The sequence below is a fragment of the Mesoplodon densirostris genome, chromosome 13, assembly GCF_025265405.1.
Source record: "Mesoplodon densirostris isolate mMesDen1 chromosome 13, mMesDen1 primary haplotype, whole genome shotgun sequence".
Taxonomy (NCBI): Eukaryota; Metazoa; Chordata; class Mammalia; order Artiodactyla; family Ziphiidae; genus Mesoplodon; species Mesoplodon densirostris.
In genome coordinates this window covers 23382250-23409145 of record NC_082673.1, presented here as the reverse complement: position 1 = coordinate 23409145, position 26896 = coordinate 23382250, and the positions used below count along the sequence as shown (strand labels likewise).

Genomic DNA, 26896 nt, shown 5'->3' with positions numbered 1-26896 from the left:
TAGCACTAAAGTGGATATTCCTTGTATACATACCATTCATATGTGACTTATTAAGTTGAACTTGATAAGTGGATAGGAATTTGACAGGTAAAAATATAGGGAAAAGAGACAAGTTCGAGAAAATTGCGTAGGCCAAGTTTAGGATGTATTCAAGCAATAGGAAAATCAGGTTTGGCTGAAACGTGGTGAGATGGTTGGAAAGTAGGTATTGTAGGATTCTTTCTATTGAACTGATAGACTCCAACTCCAGCCGTAAGTGAAGCAGAATCGAAATTTATCTGTTTAATAACTGGGCACCCCAGGGCAGCTGGATCTAGGGACTCAGATGCTCTTGCTCCGTCCGTTTGCTGTCACCGATTCTCCCTCTGTCCCGTCCTTGTTTCTGCACTGGTTCTCTTGCCTGTTGGCATGGGGACAGAAAGAGCTCTCAACTCCCCCTAGCTGGACATCCAACAGTTCAGGTTATGGGAAGAGTCACTTTCTCCCATTACTCATTGAGTACACGTCAGGGAAGGCCCGTAGTTGGTGCTTTTGGGGTCAAATGTCTACCCTTAGACTAGTCCCTGTGAGCACAGGGATGGGGTGTCTGCATGGGCCAGATCTGAAGCGCTAGCCCACGCCTGTGCCCAGGGGCAGAGGCGGGAACCATGGAAGACTCCCCCCCTGGGAACCCTGTGGAGAAGGTGAAGCGGTATTCTTCAAGGAAAAGAGGGTGCTAAAGAGACAAACAGGAGATGTCTGCCACACTGTGGGGCGCTGGTCTGTACTGGAACGCTTCAGGTAGGTCCAAGTCTGTGTGGCCGGTGACGAACAAAAAGAGGGAAAGGGTGAAAAAGGCATATTATGTGTACACGTTGGATGAAGAGCTCTTGGTGGTGCTTCAGGATAGAGGAGGAATCCGTGGAGGTGATTCCTCTTGCCTGGACTGTGGCAGTAGACTCTGAGTCCCCCACTCTTTTTTTTTTTTTTTAATAATTAATTAATTAATTTTTGGCTGCATTGGGTCTCCGTTGCTGCACATGGGATTCTCATCGTGGTGGCCTCTCCTGCCGCAGAGCACAGGCTCTAGGCGCACGAGCTCCAGCAGTTGTGGCCCACGGGCCCAGCTGCTCCGCGGCATGTGGGATCCTCCCGGTGAGTCCCCCCTCTTTTAGCCTCTTTCTGTCTACAGTGCATCCTATACACTGTTTCCAGAGTCATCTTTATAAAACATTTTATCCTGTTTCCCCCTGGCTCAAACACTTTCTGTGGCTTTTTTTGCACATTATATTAAGTATACAAGTTTGTCACTCAGGGTCTTTAATGGTCTGTCCGTAAGCTACACTTCCATTTTTTTTATATCTTACAGCTCCCTTCTACTTAGTATGTGAATCTTGAGCCTACTGAATTTTTTTGCCATTCCATTAACATATCCCATGCTTTTCCCACCTCTGGTTCGCTGTTCTTATTTTCCTCATGTGCTAGAATGTATTGACTGCGATCTGACTGGAGAACTACAGCTGGTTCAAAGAGTCAGATTTTACATGACGGTCCTAAGATTATACCTAAGCAAGTAGAGTAAAAATTTGAGACATCATTTAAATTCTGAATCCTCATGTTTATAAATAAGGCATGCAGTGTCTGCATAAGCTGTTATTTCCTCTCTTCACTCCACATGGATCAGAGCGAGAATAGCAGTCCAGAATGCAGCCCCTGCCCTGGAGGGGAGGCTGTCCAGGCCCAGAGGGACTGGCAGGTGGACACGTCACATCCTGCGTGCTGCTGGCGGAAGGGAGAGCTGGAGAAGGCAGGGCTTCCGAGAAGAGATGGCGTTTCTGCCTGAGTCTTGAAAGACGCATGAGCTTAGCAGGCAGAAAAAAGGCGGCCTTTCAGGCAGAGGGTGTAGCATGGGGGTCCGCACCAAAGATCAAGGGCATGGGAATTTTGAGGGTTCTGAGGAGCTTGGAGGTGGCTGCGGCTTGCTCTTTTACCTGTGTCAGTGCTAATATCTTTTATCTTAGTTCCGGCTGCTGTAATAAGTTACCACAGAATTGGGAGGCTTATAACAACAGACATTTGTTTCTCACAGTTCTGGAGGCTGGGAAGTTCCAGGTTGGTTGATTTGATCCTGGTGAGAGCCCTTTTCCTGTTGGCAGATGGCTGTCGTCTTGCGTCCTCATGTGGTGGAGAGAGAGCTCGAGGTAGCTCTCCTTCTTTTCTTGGGAAGACACTAATCCCATCAGGGGCCCAATCCTCTTGGCCTCACCTAAGTCTAATCATCTCCTAATACCATCATATTGGGGGTTAGGGATTCAACATATGCATTGTGAAGAGACACAGACAATCAGCCTGTAACACTTTCTAACACTTGTGGCTCAAGGAGGAAGCATGAGAATGGAGAAGTGTTTTTTTCCACCAGTGATTTGGTGACCACATGTAGAGTGTTGAAAGGGTCAGGGGCCCCATTAACCACATCTAGTCCAAGAACGTAACTGTGATGCCTGCCCTATCTCGGTAAGAGATACTATGGATTTCAGGAAACCAGCCAACTCATTTTTTCCAATAATAAAAAAGAAAACCATTTATTCTATTTCTAAATATAGAATAAACAGCATTTATAGTTACCCACATTTTGGTATCTCTTAGGAGAAAAACACAGATTGATTTTTTTTGTTGTTATTACAAGTAAACTTTTTAAAAACTTAGATAGACTTGCCAAAAATAGAGTACAACATGAGACTAACAGAAAAAAAAATAGAAGATAACTCTTAAGATGAATATAGACTGTCTTGGTGCATACATATTTTATACACTAGCCACAGATTGCTTAAAATATTTTGTTTCATATTTGCTTCCAATCCAGGGACAGGATATTGAGTTCCCATTTTATCATGTGGATTTGAAAAGGTAGAACACTGCCTTTTTTGTTGTTAATGCAGTAACAGACCGTCTCCCGCCTACGGGAGGGGTTGCTTTTATTTTCACCTCTTTAATATGAGCTGAGCCACGTGGGTGAAAGCAGCAGGAACCGTAAATGCTGTCACTCTGGCAAAGGCCAGGGTTAGCTCAGAAAGGGTCTGTAAAGAGGCTGGGAATTGGATCTGGTGACTTAGAAGTTTTGTTTTATAAGCCAACCAGGACGGTTGCTGTGCAGGGCGTGTTTGCACCCAGGCTATTGCCACCCCTGCAGGCCTGACCTTGGTTAACAAGGAAGGAGCAGGAGGACCTGGGCGCTTCACCTGCAGGGCTTTTCTTCTCTTGAAATGGAAACACCATCTTTGCAGAAGAGGCAAGGGAAGGGAAGGAAAAGAAAGGAGAGGAAGACAAGTCAGACTGACGTTTTTGTTACACTAAAGCCAGACGTTGCTTTAGATAAAGTCATCTTGGAAATGGAGCTTTATTTCTCTACCAAGCCACACACAGAAAGCTGGCCGCTTAACCAGGAAGCTTGGCTCTCAGGACTCCACTCTAATCCAGGGTGGAAAAAAAGTAACCCCCAGATGGCATTTGCGGGAGATTACCGGCTGGTAATCCTTCCTTGTCCTAGAAGATTAAGTCTGCCCTGGTGTAGTTGTGGTCAGCTGAGTGAGTGATTTAAAAATATAATAAATTGTAGTTTCTTGACACTCTGCCAGTGTCTGACATTTGCTTGAACTGTTTGTACATTGGGGCCATGTTGCGGCACCAGGTCCTCCTTTGTTTACTGAAGAAAGCTCCAGAAAGCTCCGTTTCCTGTCCAGGTTGTTGGTTGTTGGCTGAAATGAACAGCAGGTGGTGACTAGAGCCTTTCCTCAGGTTGCTGGGGAGAAGTCATTTATTAAACAGCCCTCTTGTCCCAAGGGCGTGACGGCTGCACCTGGGCCAGGAAGCCAAGCTCTCAGAAACCTGGGCTTGATTTTTTTCGCGAGGTTGCCCAGTGCAGTGATTCAAGGGAATACGGGCAGAGCAGCGCTCAACCGAGGACTAGCAGGCGGTGATCGAACTATGCGTTCTGCATTCATCTGGAATGGACAGTAGAGAGATGGATTTTTACGAGGACTACCAGTCCCCGTTTGATTTTAACACAGGAGTGAACAGAAACTATCTCTACTTGTCTCCTAGTGGAAATACATCCCCACCAGGATCACCTACTCTTCAGAAGTGTGGTAACTACTAGTTTTCTAAAGTTAAGTTTGCTGTAATGAAACCTGTACACAACTTGGGATTTGCCGGGCCTTAAAATTCTTAGTGTAAAAAGGTACCGGGATATTACTCTGTTGCCACTAGTTCGTAAAGCTGCTACAGATTCCAAGCAGAGAGCTAGATGGCTCATTAAATATTTAGAATATATGTTATATATTTAAATATATATAAATAAATGGGAACTTAGATTTTATTTTATTTATTTTTAAATTTTGTATTGGAGTGTAGTTGATTTACAATGTTGTGTTAGTTTCAGGTGTATAGCAGAGTGATTCAGTTATACATATACATATATCTATTCTTTTTCGGATTCTTTTCCCATACAGGATATTACAGAATACTGAGTAGATTTTAAAGGTAGAACTATTTGTATGGGCATTAGAGGTCTTCTGATCACCTTGAGTTCATTGAGCTGATAAATAACAAAAATGGGGGAATCCGAATGCTTCTGGTCACCTATGTAATTTATGAAGATCCCCCCTCCCCCCAATTTTGTCTTTGCGAAAATGAGGCTTCAGCATCTGAAGCACTGACTAAATTCAAGGTTCTGCTAAGGGAGGGCCTGGATTTTGTTCTGGAATACTGTGAGCAACATGCAGAAATATCCAGGTGAGAGATTTTAAGAGAAAAACTCAAAGCTGCTCTACCTTTGGAAGCAGTCATTGCTTCCCATGTGCTGCTATGAGACTGCTCTGCAGGCCCAGAGCCACCATCAAGGAAGGGCTTAGTTTATCGGTACCGGCAGCACAAAGCTGGAAGCAGCCTCAGCCACGTCCAGGCCAATCCCCTCATTTTACAGCTAACGCTTGGAGACGGTTAAACGACCTCTGTGACTTGCCAGAGAAGTAAGCAGATTTTCCTAGAAGTTAATGTTTCCCTTACTAATGAAGAGTAGGTCACATTTCGCTCTTCTCAAGCTTAAAAAGTGGGTAATTTAGAAAAAAGAAGGTAAAGGCCACAACACGAAATCTAGTTGTAAGTATTTTAGGGCGCATGCTAAAGCAGCATGCCTCTCACCATTGGTCACAATCCGTGGCCACCTATGGGGGTGTCATTTGGATTTCCAGGAATGGAAAAATGTTGACAGTAACAGGGTAGAGCTGATCTCCAGGAGTTGGGGACTGGCAGGCAGGAGCTGGGTACCTGACCCCAAAGGATGACCTCCTCCATCCTCACCTCTCAGTCCTGTGTGTAGGAAATGCTTCAAGAGCAACACACAGTAGGAAGTTAGAGCTCAGTGACAGAGTAAAGTCCCGTGGGAACTGGGACTGTAGTGACCTGACCTCAGGTAGATCTTGGTGATCAGTGTGCAAGCCTTCAAGATTCCCAGGAGGATTCTGCCGCTTGTTTGAGGTATCTCTCAGTCTTTTTATGTCTCTGTTCCACCTCCTTTTACTTTTCCCAGCTGTAGTCACTGCTGCCTTTGGATGTTTTCTGTTAAAACAGAAACAGTGGGTAGTGTTGAGTGTGTCTCTAAGCAAATTTTGAACAATTACCTCCCCAATTCCTACTAGCAGTCTGTAAGAGTGGGCTCATGGATTAGACACAGAATGATTTAAAAAAAAAAAAAAAAGCAAGTGAACAACAAAAACTGAAAACAAACTCATGTACCCACCAGTGCTCATGAGATTTATTAGTTTGTGATAATTTTTAAAAAAAGGAACAGTGGAGAGAGCAGTAAAACAAACAGAAACCACCATAAGCAGTCACCTAGTAAGAACATGGTGACTGTAAAATAAGCAAATCAAAGTGGGGATCTCCAGTCTCTGTGCCCAGGACTACTCGGGGTGCAAGAAGCCTGCAAATCTGTTTGAACATCAAGTGTGAGGCGTAGATGGAAAGAGTACTGTCTTCTGTGTGTGTGCAGGCTTTGTATTTCTAGATAGGAGTGCTTAGGATGGATACCTACATTATAAATCCATTTAAAAGCTCATGTGGCTATTGACCACTATGCATTTTCCTAATCAGCAGACAAGTAGTGCACAAAAAGGACTGATGTTAAAAGGAATCCTACTCAGAAAGGCTGGGAACACTGATCTGAAAAACATATTCTTTGATATTTATCCAAAATGCCATCATGGGGCAAACAAGAAGGTAACAAGGTTTAATCTGTGGGCAGAATGTTCCTCAGAAGCAATCTGAGTGAAGGACAGGATGAGGGCCAGTGCCTGGAACAAAAAGAGGTCTTTTATCAGGGACTTTAAAACTCTCTTGGTACAGCCAGCCCACGTTCAGAAATGCCTTGTACTTCTTGATCCACAACTCTCATAGATACAAATGTCAATAGCAGAAGCAGAATCCTGTGAAACAGAACTTATCCTTACTATGTGTGATGTACTCTGATATTTTATATTATTCCATTTCTTCTCTTAAAAATGCTCATTTGGTACTGCTAAATGGATTTCACGGTGCATAGTTTGAAAAACACTGATTTCAGATTCTGGAATACAGAGCTCCATTAGGGGTGTCAGTCTTTTGTTCACTGCTTTTCCCCCAGCACCTGGAACAGTGCTTGACAGCTGTGGTTCAACAAATATTGTTGGTTGAATGAATGAGTGGATGAATGAATGAATGAATGAAATGAAACTGGCAAAGAGTAAATCACACTGCAGTTCATTTTACAGATGTGAACATGGAGGCCAAGAGAGGTGTTGAGAAGTCCCCGAATCACAAAGTTTAGCCTAAGTCGGGACTCATACTCACCCTCAGTTCTCAAACCAGTGGGTTTTTTTTTTTCCTTTGGTTTTTTTTTTTTTTTTTTTTTGCGGTACGCGGGCCTCTCACTGTTGTGGTTTCTCCCGTTGCGGAGCACAGGCTCCGGACGCGCAGGCTCAGCGGCCATGGCTCACGGGCCCAGCCGCTCCACGGCATGTGGGATCTTCCCGGACCGGGGCACGAACCCGTGTCCCCTGCATCGGCAGGCGGACTCTCAACCACTGTGCCACCAGGGAAGCCCTGTTTGTTTTTTGATCACAGGAAATCTCCACCTGTCTGGTAACGGATATCATACAACAGGTTAATCATTTAAGGCCTAACCTTTCCTTTGGTCAAGGGTCTTAAGTGGGGTAGTTTGTTGATTCCTCATGTGCCGCTGGGACCTGAACTTTCCATGTTGCCATGCGGTCAGCAGAGTGGCCTCACAGCTGGTTTCCTTGGCTGCATTTTTCTCTTCCATCCTGTGAACATCTACAAGGAAAACTTCCCAAATGTTATTTATGTAGACTCACTCTTTCTCTTAAGGATTTTCTAACGTACAGAAAGATGCAGCCCTAGTTTATAAAAAAAAACCTTTGGTTATTTCTAGTGGTTTCAGGAAACAGGAGCCATTTAAAACTCTGACATTTTAGTTTCGTGCTGTCGTATTTGAAACTGTAAAAACACGGGAAAAACTCGAGCTGAAATTCTTTAGCTGTGAGCCCTTTTCATTCTCTTTTATACCCCTCTTGATTTCTACTCTGTGCCATTCTCTCTTCTTTTTAGGGAAGGAGTCATCACTTCTGGAAAGTTTTCCAGGATTGTCAAGGTCTTAAATAGCAAATATATGGTTTACAAAATAAAAATCTGAGCAGAATGGAAGAGATGTAGAACCTTCTTATTCCTACAGAGGAAATTTGAGGATGGATTGACTTCCCTGTTGGGGATCCTCAAATTCCTCCATGGCTGACCTTTCACCCCCTTTCATGGAGTGCCCCAGTTTTGCCAGTTTTACACTTGACTGGGGCTGTGTGGACAGATGGCTCTGAAATAATTGGCTAAAGTTTTTTTTTCCTCTTTTTTTTTTTTTTAAGATGAAAGAGATTCAAGGGTCCGTTTAAGAATATCTGGAGAGAGGTTAACCTGTTTTATCAATATGATTCTGGCTACAAATTTTAAAGATTCTTGGTATGGTGAAAACTGCATGCTGTGGGATTGGTTCTAACTCTTGGAACTCCAGCAAGTGTGTTGGGAAATAAAGCCTTGAGATAAATTCTTTCCTCAGTAACGAAGAATGTGTTCTTCGTTATGTTTCTTACACACCTGTGTTCATTAGGACTTTAAAATTCTGTTTCTACATTAACCATAATTAGTTATGCATCTTTACAATATATTGCAGACCCCCCAAAAAAATCTGGAGAGGTGTATGAAACATTTGAAAATACGAATATGTTCTCCCTTTGCTGTCTTTTCTTCCTCCTCCACTCTTCCTGGGAAGTGAAGTTCGGAGAGGGTGACCTTTTTTCTTGGGCAGGAAGTTGACTGCTGTTTCGGGCCCTGTTTGCAGAGTTGAGTCCCAGGAGCACGGTGGCCCGTCTGGCCAGAGAGCTCTCTTACCCCTTTTACGTCGGTGCTGTCTGCCTCCCCTCTCCGGCTTGCAGGAATTTCCTCTTTGATGACCCAGTCACTGCCCAGTTCATCTCCTGGGTTCCTGGGTCATCCCCCCGGTGGAGTGACTCGAGTTTCCTCAGCTTTCTTGTTGCTTGCTGTCTCCATGACAATTACTCCACTCATTTTTCTCTCCTAAGGTTTTACTGTTCTCACCATGAGCAAATATGGGAAAATCGCAGCCTTAAGGAGTATCAAGGTTTCACGGCCCGTGCTCCTGAATCTCTTTCTTCTGAAAATAATCAAAGGCAAATAGCAGGTGTCAGAGGATCCCTTGCACGAAGTCAGTGGGGCACTTTTGCCCCCCTCTGGGAATTTGGCCACATCTGGAAGAGGTTTCAAGACGATTTGGTTGCTACCACTGGGTGCAGGAGGGGATGCTACAAACACTGAGTGGGTGGATGCCTGGGATGCCCCATGGAACGCTGCATAGGATACCCCCTGCCAAGAACTGCCCTGCTCTACATGTCCACCATGTCACAGTTGGGAAGCCTCGTCTTAAGTGGATCCTTTGCTTTTCGGGTCTCTTAAGGATAACCACTTTGGTGTGAGGACCTTCAAGTATTCCTCCCCCTCTTCTGGATTTTGTTACATCAGGAAACAAAGAATAAGGCACAGAAAGTTGGAGCCCCAAGCACAGACTTTTTTGTTTGTTTGTTTGTTTTTTTTTTTGCAGTACACAGGCCTCTCACTGCTGTGGCCTCTCCCATTGCGGAGCACAGGCTCCGGATGCTCAGGCTCAGCGGCCATGGCTCACGGGCCTAGCCGCTCTGCGGCATGTGGGATCTTCTCGGACCAGGGCACGAACCCATGTCCCCTGCATCGGCAGGTGGACTCTCAACCACTGCGCCACCAGGAAAGCCCAAGCACAGACTTTTAAGGGGAACATTTTTTATCTTGTGATCTTTGTGGATATGACCACTAAAGATATTTTGAATTATATGTTTTAAATATATATATATATATATATATATATATATATATATATATATATATATATATATATATTTGGTATCTGTAGGTTAAAAAAAGGGGCTGCATATTTCTTCTTGGATGTGCTTAAAGAAAACAACCCCAGAGACTGAAGTTTCTTATTCCTCCTCTTGTCTTAAAGCCATCGTTGCCTCTTTGAAGACTGTATAAGAGAGGTGTATACAGTTTTACTTTCCAGAGAAGCTTCTAGGCCTTGATTATCCTCTTACAAATTCTCTCTTGGGTAGACAGTGTTAACGTTCAGACTTCAATAGCCGGTACCTTACACTTCTCTTGTGGCACCTTCTTCCCTCCTAACTGAATGTTCTTGGAGGTGGCTGATGTTATATTCTTCCTGCTCTGATACCATGAGCGCCCCACCTATTCAAACACGGAGCTGTGTACACACCTTCTCTGTAACATGAAGGTAGGTGCCCTGCTCCAAATGGTAACAATCTATTAGATTATGTATGAGACAGAGTTGTATTGCTTCAGAAAAGTGACATTTTAGGTCTGTTTTAAATAGGTAAACCTTTTTAGGTGAAAGCAGTGAAGTGAGAGTGAAATACATAAAATAAAAAGAGGGGCAAGGTAGACCAGGATGGGAGACGGGGTTCCTATCTCTCCCTCTGACTCCACGGGGTGCCTTCTTACAATTCATTTATTCAGAGAGTATTGCTGAGTATCTCCTGTGTGCCAGACACTCTGAGCCAGATGCTGTGCGGGGCCGAAGCTACGTGTTTGGAGCGCAGTGCTAAGGTCAAATACTGCCCAGCCGGCTGTGTTCTAAGTACAGTAGGCAGTATACGGAGGGGTATTAGGTCCAGAGCAGCCCGGGTCACCAGGTCCGGAGAATTTCCTCCAAGAGCAGGAGACTTTTCCTACTGGTTTATTGAAATGAATCGGACTTGGAAATAAGGAGAGGGTTTCAGGAAGAGAAAATAACATGTGCAAAGACAGAAAGAAGGAGAGCATGATGTGGAAAGAGAGGGTGAAGGTGTTTGTACGACATCGTGAATGTAATTAATGCCACTGACCTTCATGCTTAAAAATGGTTAAGATGGCAAATGGTATGTTATATATTTTACCATAATAAAAAAAAATCAGATGGGAAAAATAAGTAGGGGAGGCAGCTTATCTTAACTTACTTTTCAATACGTTCCTTAAAAAAAAAAACATAAACCCGTCAAATAACATGTTTGCAGAGGAACTGCAGTTTGGAAGATGCAGTGAGCGCACGGGGGTGGGGGTGGGCGTGAGGACAGTAGCAGGAGATAGAATAGGTGGGCTCCAGACTGTCAAGAGCAGTGAGCTGGGCTTCCCAGGTGGCACAGTGGTTGAGAATCTGCCTGCTAATGCAGGGGACACGGGTTCGAGCCCTGGTCTGGGAAGATCCCACGTGCCACGGAGCGGCTGGGCCCGTGAGCCATGGCCGCTGAGCCTGGGCGTCTGGAGCCTGTGCTCCGCAACGGGAGAGGCCGCAACGGTGAGAGGCCTGCGTACCGCAAAAAAAAAAAAAAAAAAAAAAGGGGCGGGGGGGTGGTGGGCCTGGTCTCGCAGTGGTTGGGAGTCCGCCTGCCGATGCAGGGCACACAGGTTCGAGCCCTGGTCTGGGAAGATCCCACATGCCGCGGAGCAGCTAGGCCCGTGAGCCACAGCTACTGAGCCTGCGCGTCTGGAGCCTGTGCTCCGCAACGGGAGAGGCCACAACAGTGAGAGGCCTGCGTACCGCGATGAAGAGTGGCCCCTGCTTGCCGCAACTAGAGAAAGCCCGGGCACAAAAACGAAGACCCAACACAGCCAAAAAAAAAAAGAGCAGTGAGCTTTACTAGGAGGTGGACAGCCATACAGGGACGTATGGCAAGGAGTGCCGTGGTGGACAGAGTCATGTTTTAGAAAGATCCCTCTGGTGGCAGGGCGGTGAATGGATTGGAGGGGACCGAGACCATCAAGGAGCTTTGGGGGCAAGAATCTAAGCAAAACATGGGAAGAGCCTGGACTAAGGCAGGAGTAGTGGGATTGGTGGTGGAGGGTGAAGTGGGCTCCTTGGGAGAGGGAGACGGAGGCACATCTCAGAGAGATAGGAAAAAACGCAGGGAGGGCAGTGGGAGGTATCAGGACCGGAGACTTCAGAGTGAGATTCGGTCTGCGCTACCTAGAGATGTCAAATGAGATCGTGACGGAGGACTGTCCTTAGTTGAAGGGGCAGAGGAGGGGCAGATGCTGAGAGAGGGGCTGGAGAGTGATGGGAAGTGAGCAAGTGAGCCTCGTGGAGGAGGAGAGAGGAAATCGCCAGGATGACTTGTAGGACCCGGGAAGGTGCAACAGCAAATCCTTATCGGACACTGAGTATGTGCCCACCCTTGATTTCATGGTCCTTTAAAATATTCTTATAAAAACCCAGAGAACTAGGTGGGATTATTGCCTTTTTATTTATTTATTTATTTTGCGGTACGTGGTCCTCTCACTGTTGCGGCCTCTCCCGTTGCGGAGCACAGGCTCTGGACGCGCAGGCTCAGCGGCCACGGCTCACGGGTCCAGCCGCTCCACGGCATGTGGGATCCTCCCGGACCGGGGCACGGAGCCGTGTCCCCTGCATCGGCAGGCGGACTCTCAGCCACTGCGCCACCAGGGAAACCCCTGCCTGCCTTTCTATTTTTTAAACAGGCAACGGGGTTTGGGGCTCAGTTTCCTGGGGCTCAGTTCCCTGGGGCTACCATAACAAAGTGCTCCAGACCGAGCGGCTTAAAGCAACAGAAATTTATTATCTTTACGGTTCTGGAGGCTGGAAGTCCAAAATCAGGGTGACAGCGGGGCCATGCTCCCTCTGACACCCGCAGGGACATACTTCCTTGCCTCTTCCTAGCTTCCCGCTGGTAACCCCTGGCTTGCCTTGGCTGGCAGCTGCATCTCGCCAGTCTCTGCCCTCCAGCATCACACAGCGTGCTCCCTCTGTCTCTGTGTGCTCTGGATCTTTACATGATGTTCTCTCCGGGTCCCAGTGTTCAGACTTCCTTTTACTTATAAGGACATCAGCCCCTGGATCAGAGCCCACCTAAATCCAGTATGATATCATCTTGATTACATCTGCAACAACCCGGTTTCCAAATAAAGACACATGTATGGGTCCTGGGAGTTGGAAGTAGAAGGTGTCTTTTTTCGGGGGTGGGGGGAGACGCAAGTCAACCCACAACAGCATCTAGTTTTAAAAATCTCTGCCTTGTGTTTCCTGTCTTTACGCAGTGAAGTGTTTGGGTTTAAATGATCCAAAATCCTTTTCAGATCTAAAAGTGTATGAAAATGGTTAAAAGTTTTTTAGTTGATAATCATAGAAAGTCTTGAAGGGAAATAGTTGGCCTTGATTGGGAGAAAAAAAAAAAAAAAGGTGAAAGCCGAAGAACTGAAGGGAAGAGAGAACTGTTTAGGGCTCCGCTATAGGGGCTGCACCCACCGCACCTGAGCAGGGACGTACCCACCAAACTCTCAACCGTGGCTTAGTTTTTTTTTTTTTGTGGTACACGGGCCTCTCACTGTTGTGGTCTCTCCCGTTGAAGAGCACAGGCTCCGGACGCGCAGGCTCAGCGGCCATGGCTCACGGGCCCAGCCGCTCCACGGCATGTGGGATCCTCCCGGACCGGGGCAAGAACCCGTGTCCCCTGCATCGGCAGGCGGACTCTCAACCACTGCGCCACCAGGGAAGCCCTGTGGCTTAGTTTTAATTGTAGGTTCTAAATATGTATCAAAAAAGCTTTACTTCCTTCCCGGGTTGAAATTTTTGGGACTATGTAGCAAATGCATGGCTATGCGTGGGATGGGAGGAGAGCAGAGAAAAGAGAAACTTAGTTGGAACAAATCTTTAGTGAATAAGTCAGTTCAAATGAAATATTTATGAATGTTTGCTTTATTTTGGGCGCTGTGAGTCCTGAGGTGAAAAGATAAGGGTGTGACGTCAGGACCTTGTTTTCTGGAACTGGAGACTGTTCAAGACTGAAGTCTTTTCCCCATTCTTCCTCGTTCTTTCCCACCGTTCTCACTCCTCAGACATGTTTCCACTGAAGCAAAACACTAAGAACTTCATTTTCCTCAAAGTACTAACAAATTCTCTGACGTCCAAAGTATCATGTTTCATCACATCAAAGACACCACAGATTTTAAGATGTACCATTATTTTACATTTCATTCAGGGAAAAAATTGCTGCAAGTTAAAGTAAAAAACAATGCTTTGTTTTCACTTAAAATTAGCTTAAGTGAAAACAAATTTTAAGTAAAATTGTCACTTAAAATTTTATGCTTATTTTCTCAGATTTATTCAGACATATACATTAATCATAACACTCCTCTGCATACTTTTTTTTTTTTTTTTTTTTTGCCGTACACGGGCCTCTCACTGCCGTGGCCTCTCCCGTTGCGGAGCACAGGCTCCGGACGCGCAGGCTCAGCGGCCATGGCTCACGGGCCCAGCCGCTCTGCGGCATGTGGGATCCTCCCGGACCGGGGCACGAACCCGTGTCCCCTGCATCGGCAGGTGGACCCCCAACCACTGCGCCACCAGGGAAGCCCTGAATACTTTTTAAAGTCAGCTCAGTTCAAGTTTTCCTGAAACATCTTCACGTGCATCGCCTGACTTATCTGAATTCCCTTTCAGTTAGAAATAATCCATGTCTGTTTTATTTATCTTGCTCTCACAAAACGCCTGTGATACAGCCTTTCTTAAAAGAGAGGTCTGTGATTTTTCTAAGCCACTGACACCCATTTTTGCACATTTTGAGGCACAGTTACAGGTGACAAACAGCGATGCCACAAGGACTGCCTAGCTGGCTGGCTGTACAATGATCTCCAGTTCCAAGATGTAAAATGTAGAAGAAAAAATTGTGTCTCAGGACTGAAGGGGCACCGTTCTCCTGGTTCATCCCCATCACTCCCTTGGCAGTAGGTCTCCCACCTGGGCAACCAACAGTTCTCCCGTCCGTGGGCTCCAGGCTCTCCTCCCCAGATGAAACTCTTCAGGGTGATCCCATGCATGCAACTGAAGACAGGCTGGCAATCTCTTTGCACAACTAGAAGAAGAATTAAGCAAGTGGCTAAAATGTTAGTAACCTGATGGAATGAATTATCACTGATTTGCAGACACTTGGGCTCGATAATGGTATCTGTGACTTTCAAGCCAGGCACACCGCGTGTTCTCACACTTGCAGGGAATGAAAAGCCCTCTGCTTCCAGCTTCCCTTCTGACCTGCTGTTTGTTCCCCCTGCTCTTTGGAATTTCTCTATGAAAAGTGTACATGAAGGAGGAAGAGTTTAGAGTCAGAAAGACCTGCATTTTAATTTCTGTGACTCTGGGCACATTACTGATCTCAGAGAACCTCAGTTTCCTAATGGAAATAAATACTGCAAATACTGCTTCACTCATTGGGTTCTGGTTGTAAGATTCTTGCTTTTTTTCCTTTTTTTTAGATAATATATAAATGTGTCTCCCCTCACGGTGGCTGGTATAGTAGATCTCAATAAATATGTCATATTTTCTCCCTCTTCTCTGTCTTTTAAAAATAGATTTCTGTCAGACTCTGAGGAGGAGCATTAAAATTAATGATCAAATAAGAATTTTTGAATTATTTATAGTTTTTAGTAATCTATATTTTAAAAACTTTTTATTCGAATGTAGTTGCTTTACAATGTTGTGTTGATTTCTACTGTACAGCAAAGTGAATCAGCTATACGTATATATATATATCCCCTCTTTTTTGGATTTCCTTCCCATTTAGGTCACCACAGAGCACTGAGTAGATAGAGTTCCCTGTGCTACACAATAGGTTCTCATTAGTTATCAGTAATCTATACTGATATACATTTCCATGTCCCAACTTTCATGTTATGAATGAGAAATTAATATCTTTTTTCCAGCATGCCAGATTCTACCTCTGCAATAAATATTCTACTCTTACTGAACATATAAGATATGGGATAGGGCTTCCCTGGTGGCGCAGTGGTTGAGAGTCCGCCTGCCATTGCAGGGGACATGGGTTCATGCCCCGGTCCGGGAAGATCCCATGTGCCGCGGAGCGGCTGGGTCCGTGAGCCATGGCCGCCGAGCCTGCGCATCCGGAGCCTGTGCTCCGCAACGGGAAAGGCCACAACAGTGAGAGGCCCGCGTACCGCAAAAAAAAAAAAAAAAAAAGGGGGGGTAATACCTAGAAACACATAACAAGGTTTGAGGAAACTATATGGTTGGAAATGATTAAGACTGCTTTTGATCTACTCTACCATTTTTTACAGAGTCTTATTTATTATTGCCTCTAGGTATCTCCCAAGTCTGACCTTCAGCCCCCTACTCTTGTCTTTATTTGTGCTTTGTACAATGAATGATTTGAAGTTTTACTTTCAAATAAAAATATTCAGGTTCAGAGTCCTAACTCCACCATGTATTCAGGTATGTTACCATGGGCAAGTTGCTTAACCTCTGTAAGCTTCAGTTTCCTCATCTGTAAATGGTGATGGTGATCCTTGTCTCACAGAAGTGTTGCAAGTAAATGATGTAATGTATTGGGACCACTTAGCTCAGATTTGGATATAAATAGAATGCACTTTGTGGTGGCGGCTATGGTTATTAATAATTTTCCTAAGTCATGACTGTTAGGTTTTGCAGGTGATTTCGATATCTATGTTTCTGTTCTTCCTTCATGTCCTTAATTTTCCAATTTTTTTTCCCTAGTCGATGATCCTAAAACAAACCGCGCCTTTAAATTTTAATATTGATAATTTGCTGCCACCTACAGGCTAATATGAAAAAAGCAGAACGTGTAATTACTAGCTTTCTTAGACTCTGAGTATAAAATCCCAAGGTCATCTTGGAGGTCCCGAAGCTAACTGTGGACAACCCCAGAACGCCCTTTTCTGAGATTCTTATTTTCCCTGGTAGCTCAACTAAATTCTTGATTAATATCAGAATCCTCTTAGATTCTTTCTGGAATTGGGCAGTTACACGTAAAGCATTATTAGTAATCAGATATTGCATCTTCCCCCATAAGTAGATTTGCAAAACAGTGTTTATTAAAAAGCGTGAAAGAGGCTTTGCTATTTAAGGCATGGTTTAGCACCTGAGTTTTTTTTTGTTTGTTTATTTATTTATTTATTTGGCTGCATCGGGTCTTGGTTGCGGCACCCAGGCTCTCCATTGCAGTGCGCAGGTTCTAGAGCGCGCAGGCTTGGTTGCCCTGCGGCATGTGGGATCTTAGTTCCCTGACCGGGGATCAAACCCGCATCCCCTGCATTGGAAGGCGGATTCTTAACCATGGACCACCAGGGAAGTCCCAGCACCTGAGTTTCCTTGCGTGTTGTTGGGTCCTGTCCTAGTTGGAGAACTTGAGAGGGTCTGAGCAAAACATTAAAAATAAAATAATGTTTGTAATGAACTCTGTGGTGGTTCTTATTCTCTTGCCTCCTATGATTGCTGCCTGTATGCTTGTATTCCATCCTCAGTCTCACGCTCCTTTGTCGAATAATCCGGTATAGGGCATACATTTGCAAGCGCACAAGGACCCTCCTCAGTGGTTTCTGGCTGTACATAGCACAGCACCATGTCCGCAGTTTGATATGACTCAAGCTGGAGTAAGAGGTTCCAGTGCCAGATAGCAGGGGATGGGGCCAGTGAGGCTTGTGTGCTCAACTACGGGGTTGAAGTTGCTTTGAAAACAACAAGGAGCTACTAAAGGAACCATTTTAAGCTGGAGAGTGACATGATGAGATTTCTATCAGTACTCGGGCAATCTGCTTGAAGATATTTTAGAGGGAACCCGCAGAAGCAGCTATTCATTGAGCCTTTCCATCCACTGATTGTACCTGTCACGTATTGTCTTTTCATGAGAGGACTTGAAGCAGATCCTATTTGCCACTCTAGTTTGTGGTTTCTGAATCGTTTTATTTGTATTACTTTTATGCCTTTAACAATTCTGTAAACACCTTTCAGGTAGGCACTGTTATGCTACTAATTATTGTTATTGTAATTATCAACTACTCTTATGCAGTTAATATACAATGGATCACGTGCAAGTGTCTTTGTACCTTTCACACAATGTACATACGTATATTTCTCCTGGGCTTGCCATGGCGCTGGCTGCTTGTCGGAACAGCGTGCTTGTTCTCTGTCGGTCTTCCTCTCTGCCTGCCTCTTAAGTCTGTCATCTACCACCCGGCATCCTGCTTTGGGCGGATGCCACATTGCCACTGTGGTGGAACCAGCCCTTCCCAGAAGTGGATGTGAGGGCTGGTGGGGAACAGTGTGATCCCTGGAATGCTCACTGGCAGAAAGAGGCAAAGAGCAGGAAGAGGAGACCTTTTCCTGGTTCCCTGTGCAAAAAAGCTGTTGCCAGAGGAAACTGTGAATGCCCACAGCTGGGGCATGGGAATGGATGGCAGGACTGTGACCAGGGTAAGGCAAGCGAGCCCTCGCCTCAGGTGTAGCATTTAAGGGGGCATCGAAAAGCCCTGCAATCAAGATGCGTATTATGTTAATGCAGTGTTTTAAGAAGATTAAAGTGGAAGGAATCCATGATGAACAACATACTAACGTTTTAAATAAAGACGAGATCAGTAACAGTGCTATGAAAAGCCACCTTTGGAGCCTGAGGCAAAAGGAAAAATCAGCCATACTGAGCCTGTCTATTTAAAAATTTGGTACTTTGTTCACCATGGATTCTTTGAATTAACTTTGATTTTTAAAAAATATTACAATCAAATATTAAAATAATTTCTTAGTGCCCTCTTAAATTTGTCACCCAAGGTTCAGGGGCCTCACTGCCCACGCTCTTAGTCTTGTACTTGGTTGGTTGGGCAGAAGAGAGGGGAGACTTGCCGAGAGGCAGGTGCCTTCCTGGCTACTCTCTGAAAATACCGAGTTCTTCCTGATGGATGAATAGACATTGGCTCTATTCCAGGGCAACGGGTGTGGCAGGATTGGTCATAAATAGTGTTTTGGTAGAAATATTATGTGGGTGTTGGTCATTTCTCTGAGTATATAATTTAGGACTTTTAAAAGGGTATCTGGATGAGATACATATTTTTAAAAAGCTACAAGAAGGTGTCTCCTACTTCCACTAACTAGGGGAAAGAAATGGAATAAAATTTCTTTAGAAACTTCTTCATTGAGACTATTAAGAGTTGAATCTGATTAGTAGAGGAAGCTAAAGACATTTACAGTCTCCTTCCTTTGGTTTCTATGAATTATTAGTCATGCTGATTGACTAGTTAAGCATTTAAGGTCTTGGGAAGATCCCATCCTTGGCCTCTTAACTCTTCTGCTTTGCAGTAAGTATATTGTGACTGGAGAAATGAACAGAAGCAGAGAGCGTGCTGTATTTTTTAAATTCATATTTTGGTAGGGTGTCATTTGGTGGTTTTTAGTGGTTAGGTCAGACTTTTTTTTTTTTGGTTCGTTCCTGGGAGAGCCACATCATTTGAAGGTGCAGAAAAATGAGGTGTGGCTCTAACCTAATTGGCTTTATTCTGGCTGGGGCAGTGGAGGAGCCCAAAGGAGAATTTTACTTAACTTTCATACCTTACAGACTTATTTTTTTTTTAATCTCCAACAAGGTCTACTGAGGACAGACCCAGTACCCGAGGAAGGAGAAGATGTTGCTGCCACTATCAGTGCCACTGAGACCCTATCAGAGGAGGAGAGAGAAGAGCTAAGAAGAGAACTTGCAAAGGTAAAGGCGCAATCCTTCTGGAACTTCATGTTTTGCACTTAATATATTGTCATTTGTTTTTCTAAAGCACATGGTAATATCGTAGACTCAGTTTCAGGGCAGAGAAAGCAACATGTGTTTACTCTCCTAGAGATCTTGAGTGGGGGGAGAGGAGACGAGGAAGTGTGAGATCAGTTGGTTTTTATATGAGGGAAGGTATGTACAGGTAAAGTGGATCTGAGAAGTAGGGTGTGAAGTGGGAAATGGATGAGGGCTACTAGTGAATATCTTCTAAGTGACCTCACTAACCCCGATGCGCTTGGCTCTTCAGCTGCTTCACTGACGTTTTTCTCCCCTTGGCAGTGTTGTGGATAGAGGTACTTCGAACCTTCTTTCCATACCTTCCTCTCTCCCTCCCTCTCTTCTTTTTTTTTTCTTAAAATCAACCATTGTAAAGTGTACAGTTCAGTGGCATTCAGCATATTCACAATGCTGTGCAATTATCATCTCTATCTAGCTCCAAACATTTTTAGCACATCCAAAGGAGATCTCATATTCACTAAGCTGGCATCCCCAGTTTTCCCTTCCTTAGCCCCTGGTGACAATTAATCTGCTTTCTCTCTCTATGGATTTACCTATTCTGGATATTTCATTTAAATGGAATCACATATCGTGTGACTTTTGGTATCTGGCTTTTATCATTTAGTATAATGTTTCTGAGGTTCATCCTTGTTGAGCTTGTATTGGTACTTCACTGCTTTTTTGTGGCTGAATAATATTCCATTGTATTTATCTTCTGTATTTTGTTTAACCGTTCATCTGTTGATGGACATTTGGGTGGTTTCCACCTTTTGACTATTGTAGATACTGAGCTAAGGAACATTTGTGGAAAACTACTTGTTCGAATACCTATTTCTAATTCCTTTGGGATATACCCAGAAGTAGAATTGCTCATCACATGGTAATTCCATGTGTAACTTTTTTTTCAGACCTGCCAGACTGTTTTCACAGCAGGGAGGACACCGTTCCACATCTCCATCAGCAACTTCTGTACATCCTTGCCAACGTTTTTTATTTTCTGTCTTTTTGACTATAGCCATCTTAGTGTAAAGTGGTATCTCATTGTGGTTTTGATTTGTATTTCACTAATGACGAATGATATTGAGCATCTTTTCATGTGCTTATTAGTCGTTTATATGCCTTCTTTGGAGAAATGTCTATTCAAACCTCTGCCATGTTCTTAAAACATTATTTGTCTTTTTGTTGTTGAGATGTAAGAGCTCTTTCTGTACCCTGGATACTAGACCCTGATCAGAAATGTAATTTGCAAACATTTTCTCCCATTCCATACATTGTCCTTTTACTTTCTTCATAGTGTCTTTTTTTAAAATATATATATATATATATTTATTTATTTGGCTGCGCTGGGTCTTAGTTGCGGCATGTGGGATCTTTAGTTGCATCATGCAAACTCTTAGTTGCAGCATGTGGGATCTAGTTCCTTGACCAGGAATCAAACCTGGGCCCCCTGCATTGGGGGCACAGAGTCTTAGCCACTGGACCACCAGGGAGGTCCCTCTTCATAGTGGTTTTTTTTTTTTTTTTTTCGGTACGCGGGCCTCTCACTGTTGTGGCCTCTCCCGTTGTGGAGCACAGGCTCCGGACGCGCAGGCTCAGCGGCCATGGCTCACGGGCCTAGTCACTCCGCGGCATGTGGGATCTTCCCGGACCAGGGCACGAACACGTGTCCCCTGCATCGGCAGGCGGACTCTCAACCACTGCGCCACCAGAAGCCCTCTTCATAGTGTTGTAATGCACAAAGGTTTTAAAGTCTGATGAAGTCCAGTTTATTTTTCCTCTAGTTGCTTGTCCGTTTGGCATTACATATAAGAATCCATTTCCAAAACTCAAATCATGAAGATTTACACTATGTTTTCTTCTAAAACTTCTCTCTTATATATAAGCCTGTGATCCATTTTGAGTTAATTTTTGTGTATGGTTTGTGGTAGGGTTCAACTTCATTCTTTCACATGTGACTTTAGTTTTGTTAGCACCATTTGTTGAGAGATTATCCTCAGTGAATGCTCTTGTCATTCTTGTCAAAAATCATTTCACATAGATGTAAAGGTTTCTTTCTGGACTCTCAGTTCTGATATATTCATCTATATGTCTGTCCTTCTGAGTGTACCACACTCTTTCGATTACTATAGCTCTGTAGTAAGTTTTGAAATCGAGAAGTGTGACTTTTTCACCTTTTTCTTCTTTTTCAGAATTGTTATTTAAGGTCTCTTGCAATTCTATATGAATTTAGTATCTACTTTTCTACCCACAAAAAATGCCGTTGGGATTTTGATAGGGCTTTTATTGAATCTGAGGATTGATTTGGGGGAGTATTGCCACCTTAACAATATTAACTCTTACACTCCATGAATGTGGAGTGTTTTTTTCATTTGTTTAGGTCTTCTTTAATTCCTTTTAGCAATGTTTTATAGTTTTCAGTGTACAAATCTTGTAATTCCTTAGTTACCCTTATTCTGAAGTATTTTATTCTTTTTGATGTGATTATAAATGGAATTTTCTTAATTTACTTTTCAGATTTTTCATTGCTACTGTATAGAAATACAGCTGAAGTTTCCATGTTAATCTTGTATACTGCAATTTGCTGAATTTGCTTATTAGCTCTAATAGATTTTTTGTGGATTATTTAAGAATTTTCTATATAGAAGATAATGTTATCTGCAGTTAAAGGTCGTTTCACTCTTCCTTTCCATTTTAGATGCCTTTATTTATTTTTCTTCCCTATTGATCTGGCTGAAACCTCAGTGCTACGTTGAATAGCAGCAGTGACAGTGGGCATCCCTGTCTTGTTCCTAATCTTGGGGGAAATGCTTTCAGTATTTCCCCATTCAGTATGGTGATAGCTTTCGTTTTTTTATAAATGCACTTATTCATGTTGAGGAAGTTCCCTTCTCTTCCTAGTTTGTTCAGTGTTTTTTTCATGAAAGGGTGTTGGGTTTTGTCAAATGCTTTTCTGCACCTTATTAAGATGAACATGTATTCATCTTAATTCAATTAATATGGTATATTACATTGATTGATTTCAATATGTTGAATCATCCTTGCATTCCTAGGATAAATCCCACTTTATCCTAGGTGTATGTATTCTAGGTCATAGTGTATAATCCTTTTAATATGCTTCTGGATTTGGTTTGCTAGTATTTTGCTGAGTATTTTTGCATCTATATTCATGGGAGAGATTGACTTGAAGTTTTCTTGTGATATCTTTGTCTGGCTTTTGTATCATAGTAATGGCTGGCCTCTTGGAATGAGTTAGGAAGTTTTCCATTCTCTTCTACTTTGTGGAAGAATTTGAGAAGAATTTGAGAAGAATTGGCCTTATTTCTTCTTTGTTTGGTAGAATTCACCAGTGAAGCCTTCTGGTCTTGGACCTTTCTTTGTTGGAAGATTTGTGTGTGTGTGTGTGTGTGTGGTATGTGGGCCTCTCACTGTTGTGGCCTCTCCCGTTGTGGAGCACAGGCTCCGGACGTGCAGGCTCAGCGGCCATGGCTCACGGGCCCAGCCGCTCCGCGGCACGTGGGATCTTCCTGGACCGGGGCACGAACCCGTGTCCCCTGCATCGGCAGGCAGACTCTCAACCACTGTGCCACCAGGGAAGCCCTGTTGGAAGATTTTTGATTATTCGTGCAATTGCTTTACATGTTATAGATCTGTTTAGATTGTCTGTTTCTTCTTGGGTCAGTTTTGACCATTTGTGAATTTCTAGGATTGCATCCATTTCATTTAGGTTATCTAGTCTGTTGGCATACAATTGTTCATAATATTTTCTTATAATCCTTTTTATTTCTATAAGGTTGGTAGTAGTGTCACCACTTTTATTTCTGATTTTAGTTACTTGCATCTTCTCCTTTTTTTTTCCTCTGTCAGTCTAGCTAAAGTTTTGTCAATTTTGTTGATCTTTTCAAGGAGCAGCCTTTGACGTCATTGATTTTTTGCTATTGTTTTTCTATTCTCTATTTTGCTTATATTTAATTTTTATTATTCTCTTCCTTTTGTTAGATTGGGTTTAGTTTACACTTCTTTTTCTAGATCTGTAAGGGTGTAGAGTTAGGTTATTGATTTGAGATCCTCTTTATTAATGTAGGCATTTGCAGCTATAAATTTCCCTCTGAGCACTACTCCTACTACTTCTCATAAGTTTTAATATGCTGTGTGTTTGTTTTCATTTGTCTCAAGGTATTTTGTAATTTCCTTTGTGATTTCTTCTTTGACTCATTGGTGGTTTAAGAGTGTGCTGTTTAATTCTGATAAATTTATGAATTTTCCAATTTTCATTTTGTTTTTGATTTCTAGTTTCATTCCATTATGGTTGATAAAGATATTTGGTATGATTTTAAATTTATTGAGACTTGTTCTGTTGCCTAATGTATGCTCTGTCCTGGAGAGTGTTCCATGTACATTTGAGAAGAAGGTGTATTCTACTGTTTTGGGGTGAGGTGTTCTATTTATGTCTGTTAGCTCTAGTTCGTTTATAGTGTTGTTCAATTTTCCTGTTTCCTTTTCACTTATCTGTTTGTTCAATCCACTTTTTTACATCAGATTTTATAAACTAGGTGGGGATAGGATGGGCAAGGCAGATTGGTGATAAGCCCTATGAGGAGAGTAAGAATTAAAAATATTGACTATGTGGTACATGCCTAATATTCTTATTTTGAAAAGAGAAAACAAAAATACTTTTTCCACAAGTTATTTATGTTTAGTGCAGAAACAAAAAAAATCAAAGAAAATTAAAATTACCTACAGTGTAAAAGATTTAGATTATCTGTTTCCAGATTTCCAGACTTTTTGCTATGTATATATTGCTATAACGTACTTCAGTATTTTATGAAGGCATCAGAATACACATCTGTAACTTTTCTTCACTTAACTGAATTTCAAAAAAACATTTTGTGCCAGTAAATAATCTTCTAAAACATCATTTTAAATTGCTGCATAGCCCATTTTTTAATTGCTTCAAGCTCATTTTTAGTTAATGGACATATTATTTATAAACATTTAGTTGTTTCCCTTTTTTGCTATTATGAACAGTATTTTGATGGAAGTACTTACATATAATCCTTTAGGCACCTCTTTAATTAGTTCTTTAGAATAAATTCCTAGAAGTAGAATCCCTGGGTCTACTGGGTTTTAAGGTCACAGAGTCATACCCATGTACACCAACAAGGCCAAAATGCTATCCAGAAGATTTCTCATAGTATGTGAGAGAGTAGTTTTTCCAAATCCTTGCCTGTTCTCAGTATAATTATGTCATTATCAGTAATATTAACTTACAGTAATAGCACTTAATATAGGTCTAACTCTCCCAGTAGGTTATGTAATGTTATTTAACAAATGAAGTTATCAGACATATGATATGTAAACGTTTTCCCCCATTCTGTGTGTTTTCCTTTTCACTTTCTGTTCACCCTTTGACACACAGAAGTTTCTAATTTTGATGAAGTTGAATTTATCTGTTTTTCCTTTGGTGACTTGTGCTTTAGTTGTCACATGTCAGAAACCATTGCCTAATCCAAGATTATAGAGATTAAGGTCATAAGGTAATGCACTGCAGCACTGAGTCTTGTGTCCAGGTCTTCATGAACTCTGATGCATGTGCATTTATCCTTTTATTTGTATAGTATTCACGTTTTATCAGAAGTTTATTCTATTTTTCTGAAAACTCCATGAGATATGGCAGATATACTATTACTTTACCTCATATCATATATGACATTGTGATATCACAGTATTATTATAATAATCATGATATCATAATAATGATAATAAGATATAATAAAATTATTTACATTTAAAGAAAATGGTAATGTTCAGTTTTTTTACATTATAGAGTCACTGCTTGAAATAGTTGTAGAAATTAAATAAAATGGAGATAAACAACATTAGTTTTTTTTACTCCTTTTTGAGATATAATTTACATACCGTCACATTCATCCTTTTAAAGTGTACAGTTCCTTGATTTATATATATTCACAAGGTTATACAACTATCACTACTACTTAATTCCAGAGCATTTTCATCACCCCAAAAAGGAACCCTGTTCCCATTAGCGTTCACTCCCAATCCTCCCTCTCCCCAGTCCCTGGTAACCACTAATCTACTTTCTATTTCTATAGATTTGTCTATTCTGGGCATTTCCTATAAATGGAATCAAACAACATGTGGTCTTTTGTGACAGGCTTCTTTCACTTAGTATAATGCTGCCAAGGTTCATCCACGTTGCAGTCATATCAGTGCTTCATTCCTTTTTATGGCTGAATAATATTCTGTTGTATAGGTATATACCACATTTTGTTTATTCATTCATCAGTTGTTGGATATTTAGATTGTTTCTACTTTTTGGCTATTATGAATAATGCTACTGTGAACATTCATGTACAGGTTTTTGTTTGAACATATGTTTTCAGTTCTCTTGTTATATACCTAAGAATGGAATTTCCGGGTCATATGATAACTCCATGTTTAAATTTTTGAGGAACTGTCCAACTGTTTTGCTGCCAAACTGCACAATTTTACATTCCCACCAGCAGTGTATGAGAGTTCCAATTTCTCTACATCCTTGTCAGCACTTGTTATTGTTTGTCTTTTTGATTATAGCCATCCTAGTGGGGGTGAAGTAGTATCTCATTTGCACTTCTCTAATTACTAATGAATGGTATTGGCCATCTTTTCATATGATTATTGGTCATTTATATATCTTCTTTGGCAGAATGTCTATTTAAATCCATTGTCCATTTTAATTGGATTATTTGCCTTTCTATTATTGAGTTGTAAGTGCTCTTTATGTATTTTGCATACTAGACCCTTATCAGATATATAATTTGCAAGTATTTTCCCCATTCTGTTAGTTGTCTTTTTACTTTCATGATGCTGTCCTTTGAAACACATCAGTTTTAAATTTTGAGGATGTCAATTTATCTATTTTTTCTTTGGTTGCTTGTGCTTGAGGTATCATATCTAAGAGATGTTGCCTAATCCAAGGTTATTAAGATTTACCTCTGTGTTTTCTTCTAGTAGTTTTATTGCTTAGGTGTTTTTGTGTTTTTTTTTTTTTTGCGATACGTGGGCCTCTCACTGTTGTGGCCTCTCCGTTGCGGAGCACAGGCTCCGGACACGCAGGCTCAGCGGCCATGGCTCACGGGCCCAGCCTCTCCGTGGCATGTAGGATCTTCCCGGACTGGGGCACGAACCCGTGTCCCTTGCATTGGCAAGCACTCTCAACCACTGTGCCACCAGGGAAGCCCCTCTTTAGCTTTTTCATTTAGATTTCTGATCTATCTTAATATTTATGTATGGTCTGACTTAGGGATCCAACCTCATTCTTTTGCATATGGAAATTCAGTTGTCCCAGCACCATTTGTGGAAAAAAAACTACTCTTTTCCACTGACTTATCCTAATACCTTTGTTGAAAATCAGTTGACCATAAATGTGCAGGTGTATTTCTGGACTCTTAGTTCTACAACATGATCTTAATTACCATAGCTTTGTAGTAACTTTTCCACTCATTATTCCATAATTAAGGAATTGTTGCTATGGTGTTCTGACCTTGAGCTAGGTAGGTATGTTAGCAGCACAATCAACAACAAAAAAGCAGGGAATGTACTGGGTCATGTACTGTTCAGAAAGATTTACAGTGGTCTTTCTT

General features: G+C 42.4%; 1 protein-coding gene across 4 annotated transcripts in view; it reads left to right on the top strand.

Annotated features, from left to right (window-relative positions):
* TPD52 (tumor protein D52) overlaps positions 1 to 26896 on the top strand; it is a 116719-nt gene that overhangs the window by 68938 nt on the left and 20885 nt on the right. For 3 of the 4 annotated variants that reach the window (XM_060116113.1, XM_060116112.1, XM_060116111.1), the window contains exons 1-2: positions 3986 to 4124; positions 19081 to 19196. In XM_060116113.1, the coding sequence (XP_059972096.1) occupies positions 3986 to 4124; positions 19081 to 19196 (255 nt within the window). Of the gene's footprint in view, positions 1 to 3985; positions 4125 to 19080; positions 19197 to 26896 lie in introns of those variants that run through there. The other variant, XM_060116114.1, reaches the window with a different exon arrangement.